The sequence below is a fragment of the Symphalangus syndactylus genome, chromosome 20, assembly GCF_028878055.3.
Source record: "Symphalangus syndactylus isolate Jambi chromosome 20, NHGRI_mSymSyn1-v2.1_pri, whole genome shotgun sequence".
NCBI lineage: Eukaryota > Metazoa > Chordata > Mammalia > Primates > Hylobatidae > Symphalangus > Symphalangus syndactylus.
The window spans coordinates 20024531-20038836 of record NC_072442.2 but is presented as its reverse complement, the minus strand read 5'-3'; the positions used below and the strand labels follow the sequence as shown (position 1 = coordinate 20038836).

At 47.7% G+C, this 14306-nt stretch overlaps 1 protein-coding gene across 3 annotated transcripts in view; it reads left to right on the top strand.

The window, feature by feature from the left end:
• The window catches only part of MYO1D (myosin ID), a 378547-nt gene that overhangs the window by 340182 nt on the left and 24059 nt on the right, over positions 1-14306 (top strand). Inside the window, exon 22 of one of the 3 annotated variants that reach the window (XM_063628498.1) lies at positions 11573-11674. The exons of the other annotated variants lie outside the window; for them this stretch is intronic. Within the exon in view, the coding sequence (XP_063484568.1) occupies positions 11573-11612 (40 nt within the window). The 3' untranslated portion in view covers positions 11613-11674. Of the gene's footprint in view, positions 1-11572; positions 11675-14306 lie in introns of those variants that run through there. 3 annotated transcript variants of the gene reach the window in all.

The following is a 14306-nucleotide window of genomic DNA, read 5'->3' as shown; positions in this document are numbered from 1 at the left end:
CCATGTGCCATGTTGATTTCCTGCACCCATTAACTCGTCATTTAGCATTAGGTATATCTCCTAATGCTGTTCCTCCCCCCTCCCCCAACCCCACAACAGTCCCCAGAGTGTAATGTTCCCCTTCCTGTGTCCATGAGTTCTCATTGTTCAATTCCCACCTATGAGTGAGAACATGCGGTGTTTGGTTTTTTGTCCTTGTGATAGTTTACTGAGAATGATGTTTTCCAATTTCATCCATGTCCCTACAAAGGACATGAACTCATCATTTTTTATGGCTGCATAGTATTCCATGGTGTATATGTGCCACATTTTCTTAATCCAGTCTATCGTTGTTGGACATTTGGGTTGGTTCCAACTCTTTGCTATTGTGAATAGTGCCGCAATAAACATACGTGTGCATGTGTCTTTATAGCAGCATGATTTATAGTCCTTTGGGTATATACCCAGTAATGGGATGGCTGGGTCAAATGGTATTTCTAGTTCTAGATCCCTGAGGAATCGCCACACTGACTTCCACAATGGTTGAACCAGTTTACAGTCCCACCAACAGTGTAAAAGTGTTCCTGTTTCTCCACATCCTCTCCAGCACCTGTTGTTTCCTGATTTTTTAGTGATGGCCATTCTAACTGGTGTGAGATGGTATCTCACTGTGTTTTTGATTTGCATTTCTCTGATGGCCAGTGATGATGAGCATTTCTTCATGTGTTTTTTGGCTGCATAAATGTCTTCTTTTGAGAAGTGTCTGTTCATGTCCTTTGCCCACTTTTTGATGGGGTTGTTTGTTTTTTTCTTGTAAGTTTGTTTGAGTTCATTGTAGATTCTGGATATTAGCCCTTTGTCAGATGAGTAGGTTGCAAAAATTTTCTCCCATTCTGTAGGTTGCCTGTTCACTCTGATGGTAGTTTCTTTTGCTGTGCAGAAGCTCTTTAGTTTAATTAGATCCCATTTGTCAATTTTGGCTTTTGTTGCCATTGCTTTTGGTGTTTTAGACATGAAGTCCTTGCCCACGCCTATGTCCTGAATGGTATTGCCTAGGTTTTCTTGTAGGATTTTAATGGTTTTAGGTCTAGCATTTAAGTCTTTAATCCATCTTGAATTAATTTTTGTATAAGATGTAAGGAAGGGCTCCAGTTTCAGCTTTCTACATATGGCTAGCCAGTTTTCCCAGCACCATTTATTAAATAGGGAATCCTTTCCCCATTTCTTGTTTTTGTCAGGTTTGTCAAAGATCAGATAGTTGTAGATATGCGGCATCATTTCTGAGGGCTCTGTTCTGTTCCATTGATCTATGTCTCTGTTGTGGTACCAGTACCATGGAAGTTCTGGCCAGAGCAATCAGGCAGGAGGAAATAAAGGGTATTCAGTTAGGAAAAGAGGGAGTCAAATTGTCCCTCTTTGCAGATGACATGATTGTATATCTAGAAAACCCCATTGTCTCAGCCCAAAATCTCCTTAAGCTGATTAGCAACTTCAGCAAAGTCTCAGGATACAAAATCAATGTACAAAAATCACAAGCATTCTTGTACACCAATCACAGACAAACAGAGAGCCAAATCATGAGTGAACTCCCATTCACAATTGCTTCAAAGAGAATAAAATACCTAGGAATCCAACTTACGAGGGATGTGAAGGACCTCTTCAAGGAGAACTACAAACCACTGCTCAATGAAATAAAAGAGGATACAAACAAATGGAAGAACATTCCATCCTCATGGGTTGGAAGAATCAATATCATGAAAATGGCCATACTGCCCAAGGTAATTTATAGATTCAATGCCATCCCCATCAAGCTACCAATGACTTTCTTCACAGAATTGGAAAAAACTACTTTAAAGTTCATATGGAACCAAAAAAGAGCCCGCATCACCAGGTCAATCCTAAGCCAAAAGAACAAAGCTGGGGGCATCACGCTACCTGACTTCAAACTATACTACAAGGCTACAGTACTCTGTATTCTTCCTAAGGGAGCAACTTACAACTGCAAAACAGGTCCTGCCCTCCCCACTCGCCCCTTTTCTGGTGGGTTTCTTCCCTTCTCTCTGTCCAGGCAGCTCACGTCTCTGGAGGGACACCTCACCTGCTTCCTGCTATAGCCTCTGCTATGTTCTGTGATGCCTTCTGAGACCCTGCCAGACTACCTGGGGCAGCTTGTCTCATGAGTCTCCTGCTCAATTCACAGCTCCCTGTTCAAGTACAAGCTAGTTAAGAACAGACACAGATTCAGATCCAAGTGAGGGGTGGGTTGGGGTGCGTGTGTGCATGGGCACGTGCAGAATTTTGATACTGCTCCTGCACATTGCACGTAATTATGTGCAACACTTGTTCTTCTCACTTAGGAGTCCCAGCATCTAATGCCTACAGGAAGTAAATCAGAAGTCTCATCCGAAGACACCATCTACCGATCTATGTCAGTTTCCTATTGCCGCTGTAACAAATTACCACAGATTCGGTGGCTTTAAACCACAGACATGTTTTTTTCTCACAGTTATTAAGGCCAGCAGTCCACATTCATTTCACTGGGCCAGAACGAGGGCGTTGGGCAGGGCCTGTTCTCTCTGGAGGCTCTCAGGGAGAATCCACTCCTCCGCCCCTCCAGCCTCTGGGAGCTGCCGGCACTCCTTGGTTTGTGACTGCTTCACCCTGATCTGTGCCTCTGGGGTCACACTGCCTCCTCCTCCTCCTGTCTGTGTCAAATCTCCCTCTGCCGCTCTTTTAAAAGAACACTTGTGATTGCATCTAGGGTCCACCTGGATAATCCAGGATAATCTCCCCATCTCAGCAGCCTTACATAATCCCATCTGCAGGCCTTTTTGCCATGTAAGGTAACATTCACAGGTTCCAGGGATTCGGATGTGGATATTTGGGGGTGGGAGGGCATATTCAGCATCACACACTACCCTTCCCAGTAATTCCCCCGACATACATACACACACACACACACACACACACACACATACACACCCCTAAGTTCTACTCAAAGGCTGGCTCTGCTTCTCTCAACTTCCCAGTTCTGAGGAGCCAGCTTCCCAGCTCTGCCATGCACTTCCTACCCATCTCACCCTCTCCCACCCACAAAGCAGTAATTCCTCAGTGCCTTGCTACCAGCTCTCCAAAGGGCAGAGGAGGCTAGACATCACCTCTGATCAAGATACTGGATACCTTCTTCCCCAAAACCACTGGCCCAGTGGGGCAGGAGAGGGCAAGCCTTAAGTGGAGTAGAACCCAAATGGGCCAATTTTACCACCATAAGAATCAAGTCAGCCGGCGCAGTGGCTCACGCCTGTAATCCCAGCACTTTGGGAGGCTGAATTGGGTGGATCACAAGGTCAGGAGTTCGAGATCAGCCTGGCCAACATGGTGAAACCCTGTCTGTAAGAAAAATACAAAAATTAGCCAGGCCTGGTGGCGGGCGCCTGTAATTCCAGCTACTCGGAAGGCTGAGGCAGGAGAATTGCTTGAACCCGAGAGGCAGAGATTGCAGTGAGCCAAGATTGCGCCACTGCACTCTAGCCTGGGCGACAGAGCAAGACTCTGTCTCAAAAAAAAAAAAAAAAAAGTTGTTTTGCTTTTATGTAGCTTTTATTGTTTTGTTTTATTTTGATAGAGTCTCTCTCTGTTGCCCAGGCTGGAATGCAGTAGCACAGTCACAGCTCACTACAGACTTATCTCCTGGGCTTAAGCAATCCTCCCACCTCAGCCTCCTGAGTAGGTGGGACTACAGGCACATACCACCATGCCCAGCTATTTTTGTTTATTTTATTTTTAGTATAGACGGGGTCTCACTATGTTGCCCAGGCTGGTCTCAAACTCCTGGGCTCAAGCGATCCTCCCATCTCAGCCTTCCAAAGTGCTAGGATTATAGGTGTGAGCCACCAAACCTGGCTACTTTTATGTAGCTTTGACAAGTGCAGGAAATGTCTTGCCTCTGCCCCTCTGTCAGGATATCTCTAGAATTTAAAGTTAGTGAGAACAGAAAGCACATCCTTGGCTTACAGTCCACAGGGCCTGGCAGTGCCTCAACAGGCTGGACATTCCTTGGACAGCCACATGGACTCCTCCTTACTGTGGTTAGCCACCGTCAACCAGTCGTCTCGCCAGCATACCGGGTGGGTTTGGCAGTGCCAGGCACAGCTTCACATGCCTTCGTTGTTCTTCTGAAGTCCCTTCTCTGGATGGTGACCTTGTTCATGTGGCCATTTTTAAAGCAGAAAGTTGGATCCCAGGCCAAATCCTGCCTTGCAGTTCCGAGAGGCACGTGCTGTCCCCCTTCACTGGTGATGGCGGGCCGGGGAAAGACCCCCACTGTGGTCTTATGAAAAGTGGTTGTAGAGAAGCCGAGCAGCGCTGTATGGAATGGCTGATAATTGCTGCTCTTGGTGTTGGTTCCTATCTGCTTAGGCAGAAGGTTGGGACTAGGGAGGAGGAATGTTAGTGGAGATTTTATGTAACTGTAAACTTCCTCTCTACTGTAAGAAGGATTCTCTTGAAAGAAAATGAAAAACAGTTCCAGATGGTCCATGGAAGATGTTTCATGATTTCATGGTTGGAAACCTATTCTACCTCCTTCTCAAGAATAACTATGCCCTGGCTGGGCACGGTAGCTCACGCCTCTAGTCCCAGCACTTTGGGAAGCTGAAGCGGGAGAATTGCTGGAGCTCAGCAGGTCGAGGCTGCAGTGAGCCATGATTGTGCACCTGCACCTCAGCCTGGGCAACACAGCAAGATTCTGTCTCAAAAAATAATAACTATACCTTGAAAAATAGGGGTCCATACTTACCAGCCCACCAAAAAAAAAGAAGGCTTTATGAAGAGGAAGTACCCAGATCTAGATAAAGAGTCTCTAGCTCCTTTCAGTTATCCGGCTAAGATGTTCACTTTGTATTTAGGTGTTAATCTTTGGCACAGACCCCATCTAGGAGTCTGTAGTGCCACATTTTCATACAGATATGCACACTTGAAGATTTTTTCAAACTCATAACTGACAAAGGACTTTATTTGAATAGATATTTGATACATTAAAATAGAAGACTTAGAGGCTATTTGAAGGGCAAATAATTTGATGTAATCTAAGAAATATATTGGAGGGAAAGGAAGAGAGGGGGTTCTGGTTGAGTTCAGAACAATATAGAGCTGATATTTACAGAGGAGCTATTATGTGCCGAGCCAGAAGTGGGAATAAAACAGTGAACAGAACCCAGACCCTGCCCAGGGTTTACAATCTGGTGGGGGAACCGGATGAGTAGACGGATTACAATGCAATGTGTTAAGTACATTAATGGGATATGCGTCAAAGGGGCAGTTAACCCTTTCTTGGAAGATCGGAAAGGCTCCTAAAAGTGATGCCAATGTTGAGGAAAAAATGATAAATAGAAGTTGATCTGGAAAAGAGACCAAGAGTCTTCCAGGCAGGGAATAGCATGTGCAAAAGCCTAAAAGCAAAACCATCGTGGCAAACAGGTGTATGAGGGTGAACTAGGAGACAAATAGCTGAATGACCTAGAGAGAAGGGCAGGTAGGTGGGAAGTTGGGATGTCCAGTTTCTCCTCAGGCTGAGTGACCCTGCCTCTCCTCCATGTTAGCTGTTGTCACTGAAGGTAGCTCCAGGGAGCCCAGCAAGCTGCCCAGTTCTCTCTACTTTCTTCTGTGGCATCTGAGACTCCAGAATGGGCTCCAGTTAGAAACTGCAGGGAGGGCCACTGCAGCGTCTCTCGGCCCCAGAACTGATATTTCTGGGGCAGAGAGAGTTGGGTCCTGAAAGGTGAAATAAATGTTCTTTTCTAGCAGGGTTCTGATCGCTTCTCGGCCTTTTGGCTAAGATCAAGTCTAGCAGGGTTCTGGAACTGTCCCCAGCGAGGAGCAGGTTATCAGATGCACAGCTCTGATGTCACACCTTATTCCCCAAGAAAAAAAAAGTTCTTGGTTACCTGGAAAAAAAAAAAAAAAAACCCAGGGAATTTTAGAAATCACTTGACAAGAAATGTCAAGACATACTGACTAGAAATCAAACCACAGCAGCTGCTTCCCACAGCTGCATGCCATGTGGCGACCTCGTTTGAACAGTTAGTGAGGCTTAAAATAGCCAGGAATGTAAAACTCTTCAGGATCAGGTCTCTCAGTGAGATAGCCACAGAAATCCACGTGGGGAAGGAGAGAGGGGAGGTTTGTCTTGAAACCGTTGGACCAGTGGTCAGAGGAATAAATCATACCAGGAGCCTGCGGTTCCCCACTCCTATGAATGATTGAAGCTAATGGTGCCCATTTGACAGATGGTGAGAAAAGCGTGTTGGCCCCTGAATGCTTGCAGATTGAGAATTCCTAATCTCAGCTATGATCTAAATACGGTTGAGTTCCTAAGGAAAGCAAAAGTAACAAGATGTAGGCTAGGTGTGGTGGCTCATGCCTATAATCCTAGAACTTTGGGAGGCCAGTGCAGGAGGACTGCTTGAGCCCAGGAGTTTAAGACCAGCCTGGGCAACATAGCGAGACCTTATCTCTACTAAAAATTAAAAGAATTAGTCAAGGCCAGGCGCAGTGGTTCAGGACTGTAATCCCAGCACTTTGGGAGGCCAAGGTGGGTGGATCACAACGTCAGGAGTTCAAGACCAGCCTGACCAACATGGTGAAACCCCATCTCTACTAAAAATACAAAAATCAGCCAGGCATGGTGGCACGCGCGTGTAATCCCAGCTACTCAGGAGGCTGAGGCAGGAGAATCGCTTGAACCCGGGAGGCGGAGGTTGCAGTGAGCTGAGATCATGCCACTGCACTCCAGCCTGAGCGAAAGAGTGAGACTCTGTCTCAAAAAAAAAAAAAGAATTAATCAGGCATGATGGCACCCACCTGTGTGGTCCCAGCTACTCTGAAAGCTGACACAGGAGGATTGCTTGAGCCCAGAAGTTTGAGGCTGCGGTGAGCTATGATGGTGCCACTGCACTCCAGCCTGGGTGACAGAGCGTGACCCTGTCCAAAGAAAAAAAAAAAGTAATGAAATGTAAGTTCATTTTTTCCATCCTACACCCCAGCCTGTTAGCGCGGGGAGTGTTTTAGTTGTGAAACTAAGACTGAGACTTTCTCACCAATAGAGGGAAGAGTGAGTTGACGTCAGAAGGAAGCATGCTCCACCGAAGACAAAAGCAAAATGATGCTTTTTTTATTGTGGGAAATTCAAAGCGATGCATATATTCATTCAGCCCCAGAGAAAACAGATATGCTTTCCCAAACATAGAAAAGCACCAACAACTTTTTTATTCCATTCTTCTTGTAAGAAAAACTAGTTTACCCTGGTTGTAGTAGCTCTGTGGCAATCATAATAGCAGCAGCACATGCTGATTATGCACTGCACTGTGCTGAGAGAACTCTTTGCCATGGATCATTATCTTTTGATCTTCACAAAATCTGCATGAAAATAATACTACTGTCATCCCCATTTCGTGGTTGAGGAAACTGAGGCTTGGAGAGGTTAAGAAGTTTGCCCCACGGCTTACTGGTTGTTGGGAGAAGATGGGATTTGCCCCGACCACTCTCACTCCAGGGTTGGCACTCTTTTGGTTTTTTTTTTTTTTTTGAGACAGGGTCTTTTTCTGTTGCCCAGGCTGGAGTGCAGTGGTACAATCACAGTTCACTGCAGCCTCGACTTCCCAGGCTCAGGGACTCAGCCTCCTAAGTAGCTGGGACTATAAGTGCGCACCACCATGCCTGGGTAATTTTTTGTAGAGATGGGGTTTCTCCATGTTGCCCAGGCGAGGACTGGCACTCGATTGTAAAGCTCCTCGGGCACTGTTTTGTCGTGAGAGTGAATGGAATGATTTTTGTAGTCTTCTAAGTCTCCTGTGGAGAGCTTTTCTGTTTCTCATTTGCATCATGCTCTTTCGCTATTGGTGACATTTCGCACTTCTGCCCTTTCCTTTTCTCTCATGGACTCGATGAATGAACACTGAATCGGAAATGTGAAGCCAAAGGTGAGAGTTTCACTTCCACCCCTAAGTGATCTTGACAATTCACAACCTCTTTGGGCCTGGTTTCTTGTCTGTAAAAGGAAGTTGTTGGGTCAGAGCCAAAGCCCACCCCTGTGCTAATACCTTTCTTCTCTTTCCCCTCCCCCACCTGCCTTCCCATCTCTTTTCCCTTCCTTCTCTTCCTGTCCACTGGCAAGCCCTGAGTCCCACCTGATCCTCTTTCCTCCCATGTGGTACGCAGGCAAAGGCAGTGGCGTTAGTTGCACTGCTGTCTAAGAGGCATGGGGGGCCAGGCATGGTGGCTCACGCCTGTAATCCCAGCACTTTGGGAGGCCAAGGTGGGCAGATCACGAGGTCAGGAGATCGAGACCATCCTGGCTAACACGGTGAAACCCCGTCTCTACTAAAAATACAAAAAATTAGCCGGGTGTGGTGGCAGATGCCTGTAGTCCCAGCTACTTGGGAGGCTGAGGCAGGAGAATGGTGTGAACCCGGGAGGCAGAGCTTGCAGTGAGCCGAGATCGCACCACTGTACTCCAGCCTGGACAATAGAGACTCTGTCAAAAAAAAAAAAAAGAGAGAGACATGGGGGACACTAAGACTGAGGAGCCTGACAGCCACATGATGCTCCTAATGGAGCCCACAGGCAGCACTGGCCCTCCTCAGTGGGTAATGAGCAAAAGCTGGCTGTGTGGCTCCTCTACCCCACTCGTTTTTCCATGTTCTCTGTGTCATTAGGGTCCTCATACTGCCCCTTAGCTCACCCTCCTGCTTTGTGCCAGGCCATCCTAGCCTCCTCCAGTCCCTCCCCAGGTTAGCATCACCTCTCAGTGCTCTGTGCCCCATCCCCGGGAACTCTGCTGTCTGTTTAGGAAACAGTGCATCATGTCTTCCTAATATGTTCACCATGCATCCCTTCCAGCCACTATAGTGCTTTAACTCATTGTAAGTCAACAGCTAGAACTTAAGGCCTTCAAGAAACTAGAGTAGTTTGGGACAAAATTCTTTCATTCTGACCACCAGTGGGGGACCCATTTTTGGTGAAAAGGCTTTCATTATAACCCTGAACTCTGTGGTTTCAACTCAGCATTAGGCCACAGCATCAGGCCTTTAGTGGTGAGATGGAAGCAGGGATAGCGAATGATGTCATAATCCATGAAGAGAATTTATTTCATACCTCTATCATTTTTAGTTAATGTTTTGCTTAATTAATTTTAATTATTTGCTCCTAGAGGATACGTAAATTTTATTCGACTTGAATATTTGGAATATTTCAGAGAAACTGAGTTTTTTTTTTTTTTTTTTTTTTTTTTTTTTTTGAGACAGAGTGAGACTCTGTCGCCCAGGCTGGAGTGCAATGGCATGATCTCAGCCCACTGCAACTTCTGCCCGCCGGGTTCAAGCAATTCTCCTGCCTCAGCCTCCTGAGTAGCTGGGATTACAGGCGCCTGCCACCGCGCCTGGCTAATTTTTGTATTTTTGGTAGAGACAGGGTTTCACCATCTTGGCCAGGCTGGTCTTGAACTTCTGACTTCATGATCCCCCACCTCAGCCTCCCAAAGTGCAGGGATTACAGGTGTGAGCCACCGCGCCTGGCCTAATTTTTTTATTTTTAGTAGAGAAGAGGTTTCACCATGTTAGTCAGGCTGGTCTTGAACTCCTGACTTCGTGATCTGCCCGCCTCGGCCTCCCAAAGTGCTGAGATTATGGGCATGAGCCACCGCACCCAGCCCTGAGATTTATTTATTTAATCTAGGTTGGCTGGCTAGGGTTCTATGAACCAAGAAGTACTCACCACCCACATCTCAGCAAATTAATGTTTTCCCCAAACATTTTAAATTATTGATCATGAATTTCACTAGCATCTATATTTAAATATTCCTTGACGCTGTGGCTACTAAACATAGGAGCAATTTGTATGAGGAATTGAAAATTCCTCCTTAACCTCCTCACAGTTCTTATCGGTTTGTTCCTGATTATGCGGGAATTTACAGGCCTTCATCACATGAAGTCCACCTCTACAGAAAGACTGCTTTACTCTTCACTATCATAGCACTCATGAGTGCTATGAAAGACAATATGCATTTTTTGAGCCTTCTCTTCCCTATTTTAGGTGTGTTTCTAAGGAGTAGGTTGGTTGTCATGGTTCAGGATGGAAGAATACTGGAGTAGGCAGCGGAGGGAGGCAGGCCATCTGGCCCTGAGGGAGGGGTCTTTAGGAAATCAGTAGACAGCCTGCTGGCCAGAAGGTTTTAGATGTGTTCTTGCTTAAAGCTGAACTCAAGGTCAGATCTTTTCTCAAGGCCCAGTTCTAGACTTCTAACCTTCCAAACTGAGGTCTGATCTTTTGGGTAAGCCCATGGAAAGATCGTGTGTTGTCTCCAGGTTTTGCTGAACAAAGGGGCGCGATTCCCAGCCCCATGTTCTCAGCAGCTCAGTCCTACCATTCCCTGATTGATTTCCACCCCCTGCCATTCCCAATACCACCTGCAAAGAAGATGAACTTTGTCAGTCACCTTTGAATATGGTGCAGTTTGAATTCTGGAATGCAGGAATAACAGTTCACGCGTATTATTTTTATTCATCATTTTTCTGTCAGTGGCTGTGGCAAGGCCCTGGGATACCACAGTGGCTTCTAGGATAACCAAAGAACACATATGACTCTTAGGATGGACATAGCATCTGTCTAGATAAACAGAAGAGTGGTTAGGAAATGGCACTCCAGTCAGACCCACGACCTGTATCCGGGGAGCCCCACAGCAGCGCGAGCAGAGCAGTCGGAAGGCAGCTCCCTGCCAGCCCACACCAACCTGTCACACGCCTATTATTCATCGACATGCCTCTCTATTATCTCACAAAGCATGGTGCTCCAGACCCAGGAGAGATGTGTCATAAAGGGGGGACTTTGCCTGATGGATAAAAAGACATATGTTCCTGCCCCCGTTTTGCTATTCGCTGAGTTTTCAAAACCTCCCCAACCACACCCCTTGGCTCTTCGTGTGACTTCATAGCAAGGCATTCGTGCTAACAGGATGTTTCTGGTCCCGGTCGCTATTGCATTCCGGAGGCTGACCTCGGGAAGTCCTCTGTGTGGACTTTGTGCACAGCAGCAGGGTCCATCACCCTCAGCTAGTGTGCGGCAGGTCCCATATGGGACTCAGCAGTTACAGGGATGGTTTAGACCGGTTTCCACCCTCACAGAGTACAGTCTCATGAGCCTTTCCCTGTTCGTGCTGAAATACAGTTTAAGAGACGATACCATGAGTTTGGGCTTTGAATACAAAAAAGAAAAAGGTGCACGGATTGATTTTCTTTTTCTGGAGCAGGAATCTGAGCAGGAAAAGTGTCACGTGAAGCAAACTGCTGCAGTATGGCTCCTGTGGGCCTGAGTCTTCAGGATTTCCACTAATCCTATTTCACATGGCTGCGGGGGTAGCCCTTTCTCCTCCCTTCTTAACTATTTCTGGCTAAGACATCGCCCTGGTTTAAAAAAAAAAAAAAAAAAAAAAAAAAAAAAAAAGCCTGCTGTTTATCCACATCTCCATTTCTTAATGTTTTTGTCTTATATTGATCCTGTACCCTTAGCTGACCCAAGTCCCTATCTCCTTCCCTTTCAGCAACCTAGTGAGCTCATCAATATGCCAGCAGATGATCTAAGCCCCAAATCATCACCTTCTCGGGAAAGACAGACAAACAAAAACAGCCGGAAGGAGGGCGGGCGGGCAGGGAGGGGCTGTCGGCGGCAAGGCGGAGAAGCGCGGCCGGCCGGGGCTGCGGGGGGCTGCAAGGGGGGCGTGCGCGCTGGCGTTCGGGCTCGGGCAGCGGCTTAGTTTCAGCCGCGGGCGCTGGGGCCGGCGTTGCCTTGGCGACCGCGTCGCGCTCCGAGCCGCAGCCTCCGCCCCCGCTGCCGCAGCCCACCCGGCGGGCGCAGATTCCCTTTGTCTCCTCCGCCTCCCCTCCTCCCTGCTTCCCTGCGTCCTCCCCCTCCCGCTTTCCTTTGTCGCCCCGTATTCCCCGGCAGCCGCCCTTCCTGCGCTCCGCTCCCGCTGCAGGTGCCCGGGCCCGCGAGAACAGGCCTCGCCGCCACCCCCACCCGGCCTGCCCAGTGCCTGGCATGAAACCAGTGTTTCAAAAAGCGGTGCCGGGCTGAAGCGCCGCACAGGAACTTGCTTCCCTCACCTGGGCGGCCTCGCTGGCCTCTAGCCGGCCTGTACCGCGCAAAGCAGAGCTAGGAGACGTGACAGCAGCCCCCTTTAAGGACCCAAGAGATTCCCCACGGACCTCTTCCCCTTCCTTCCGTTTGAGAGGGAGCGGTGTCACTTGGTGAGAGGGAGGAGACGGGAGGAAAAGGAGGTGAGACTCGGCGTCCAGTGCCCTCTTGGCCTGGCTTGCTAGGCCTTCCCTGCAGCGAGGCGGGGCGCACATCCCCTACCCGGGCCGCAGAGAACCTGTCGGCCGCCGAGTTCTGCAGCTCGATGGCGTTGCGAGGCCGAAAGCAGAGTTTCCAGGGCCTCTGAGAGTTGAAGTCGTAATTCGGGGGGAGCGGATTCTGTGAGCAAAATGTGCTGCTGTTAGCATTCACGGTCACCTAGTGATGAAGAGTGCTGGGGATTTGGCCACAGTAATGGCCCTAACCCAGAACCCTCTTTGTCTTGGAGCAACATAGCAGCTCTAGTGGCAGTGGCGTCAAACATCAGATTGGCTCATATTCTAGCCAACACCCTCTTAGTGTGTGCCAGTCTTAGTGTTGACTGATACACCTTAAGTGGGACAGTGGTTGCTCATGAGGAGGGAAACGGAGGCCAGGTGATAGGGGTGGAAGGAAACACGCTTTCCCTCTAAATGCTTTTGGGACCGTGAATATCATACCATGTGCATTTCTTATTCACTCTTTAAAATCAAATGTTTTTATTATCACTTCTTCAAGAAAGTGTTCACTGACTCCCCCGAGAGTAAATAAGATAGATTAGATTTCCCGTCACGATTCCTTTGCAGTCTGTACTTTTACCGTGAGAGCTCTTCGCAGAATTATGAATAAACAGTAATGAGTGTGTAATTCATGTTTACAAGAGTCTTCCACACCAGGCTCTGAGCTCCATGAGGGCAGGAGCAAGACTTGGCTTATGCACCACCGTTCCACAAGGGCTGACACACAGGCTTTAGTCAATGTTGGTTGGAGAAAGAAATGAGAAGGGGACAAGAAAGAGGGTGATGGCGGAGTGGTGGACCAGAGGGTGATGGCAGAGTGGCGGGCCAGGTGCTGTCCAGAGGGAGAGCCGGGGTGGCAGGAGGGGTGCCCATCTCCACATCCTCCTCTGAGCTCTGTGACCCTCGGGGGCTCAGCCGCTCCTTCACAGGCACTTCTAGAATGTTGTTCCAAATCATTCTTGTAATTCTTCTTTCTAGTATATGTTTAAGAATTGTCATAATAAAAAGTGTGATAAATCAATTAAATTGTATGTAAGGGGAATCCTATCATGGGCTAGGCCAGTTCCCAGGCAACTAATTGGAGCATTTATCTGAAGCAAAGCGGGGCCAGCTCTTCTTCCTTCCGGTCGTTCCCAGGGAGGGTGATGCTTGAACGGTTTACAGCGGTGGTGCACAGGAAAATCACTCAGGGAGCTTTAGCAACGCGACATTCAGGGGCCCACAGGCAGACCAATTGAAGCAGAGTCTCTGGGGTTGGAGCCTGACCACTACTAGGGCCAGGATTTTTCATAAGCTTAACGTGCAATCAAGGTTGAGAATCTTTGCTCTATGGGCTCCCAGAGACAGACAAGAGGAAGTGGAGACACACTCACCAAACCCAAAGATTCCATTTCAGCTGTAAAGCTGACGCTGATACACTTGAGGCTAGACAAAGAGGCTGTTTGCTTCAACCCACTTCAGATTGTTTCAGTACTGCTCATATGACTTCTCTTTGCCTTAAAATGCCTCCGGATCCCATCCTATGACAGTCATTTAAAACAAATGTGTAACTGCCTAATCAGGGCACAAACCATTTTTCAGACTTGCCTGGGCAGCAGTGACCTAAATATTACTCAGGGTGTCTGACTATCAGCTCCAGAGGAAGAATGTATTTGGTTTGATTGTTTTCATGCTAATAAAGTTGGGCCAGTAATTCAAGGTCCCCATTGGGATAGCTGAATCCTTGGATGCTATGAATTAGTTCTTTTAGACAGAAAGCAGTGGTGTCGAGTTTTTATTGAATTGTTCACCTTCCAATGGAATCACTGTGCACCCACGCTAATTTGTTGTGCCACTGTTATTGTTGTGCCATTGTTAATGGATATAAGATAAAAGGAGCAGGAACTGGAGAGGATGGTGGAAGTGGCCCATCCCATTTACACC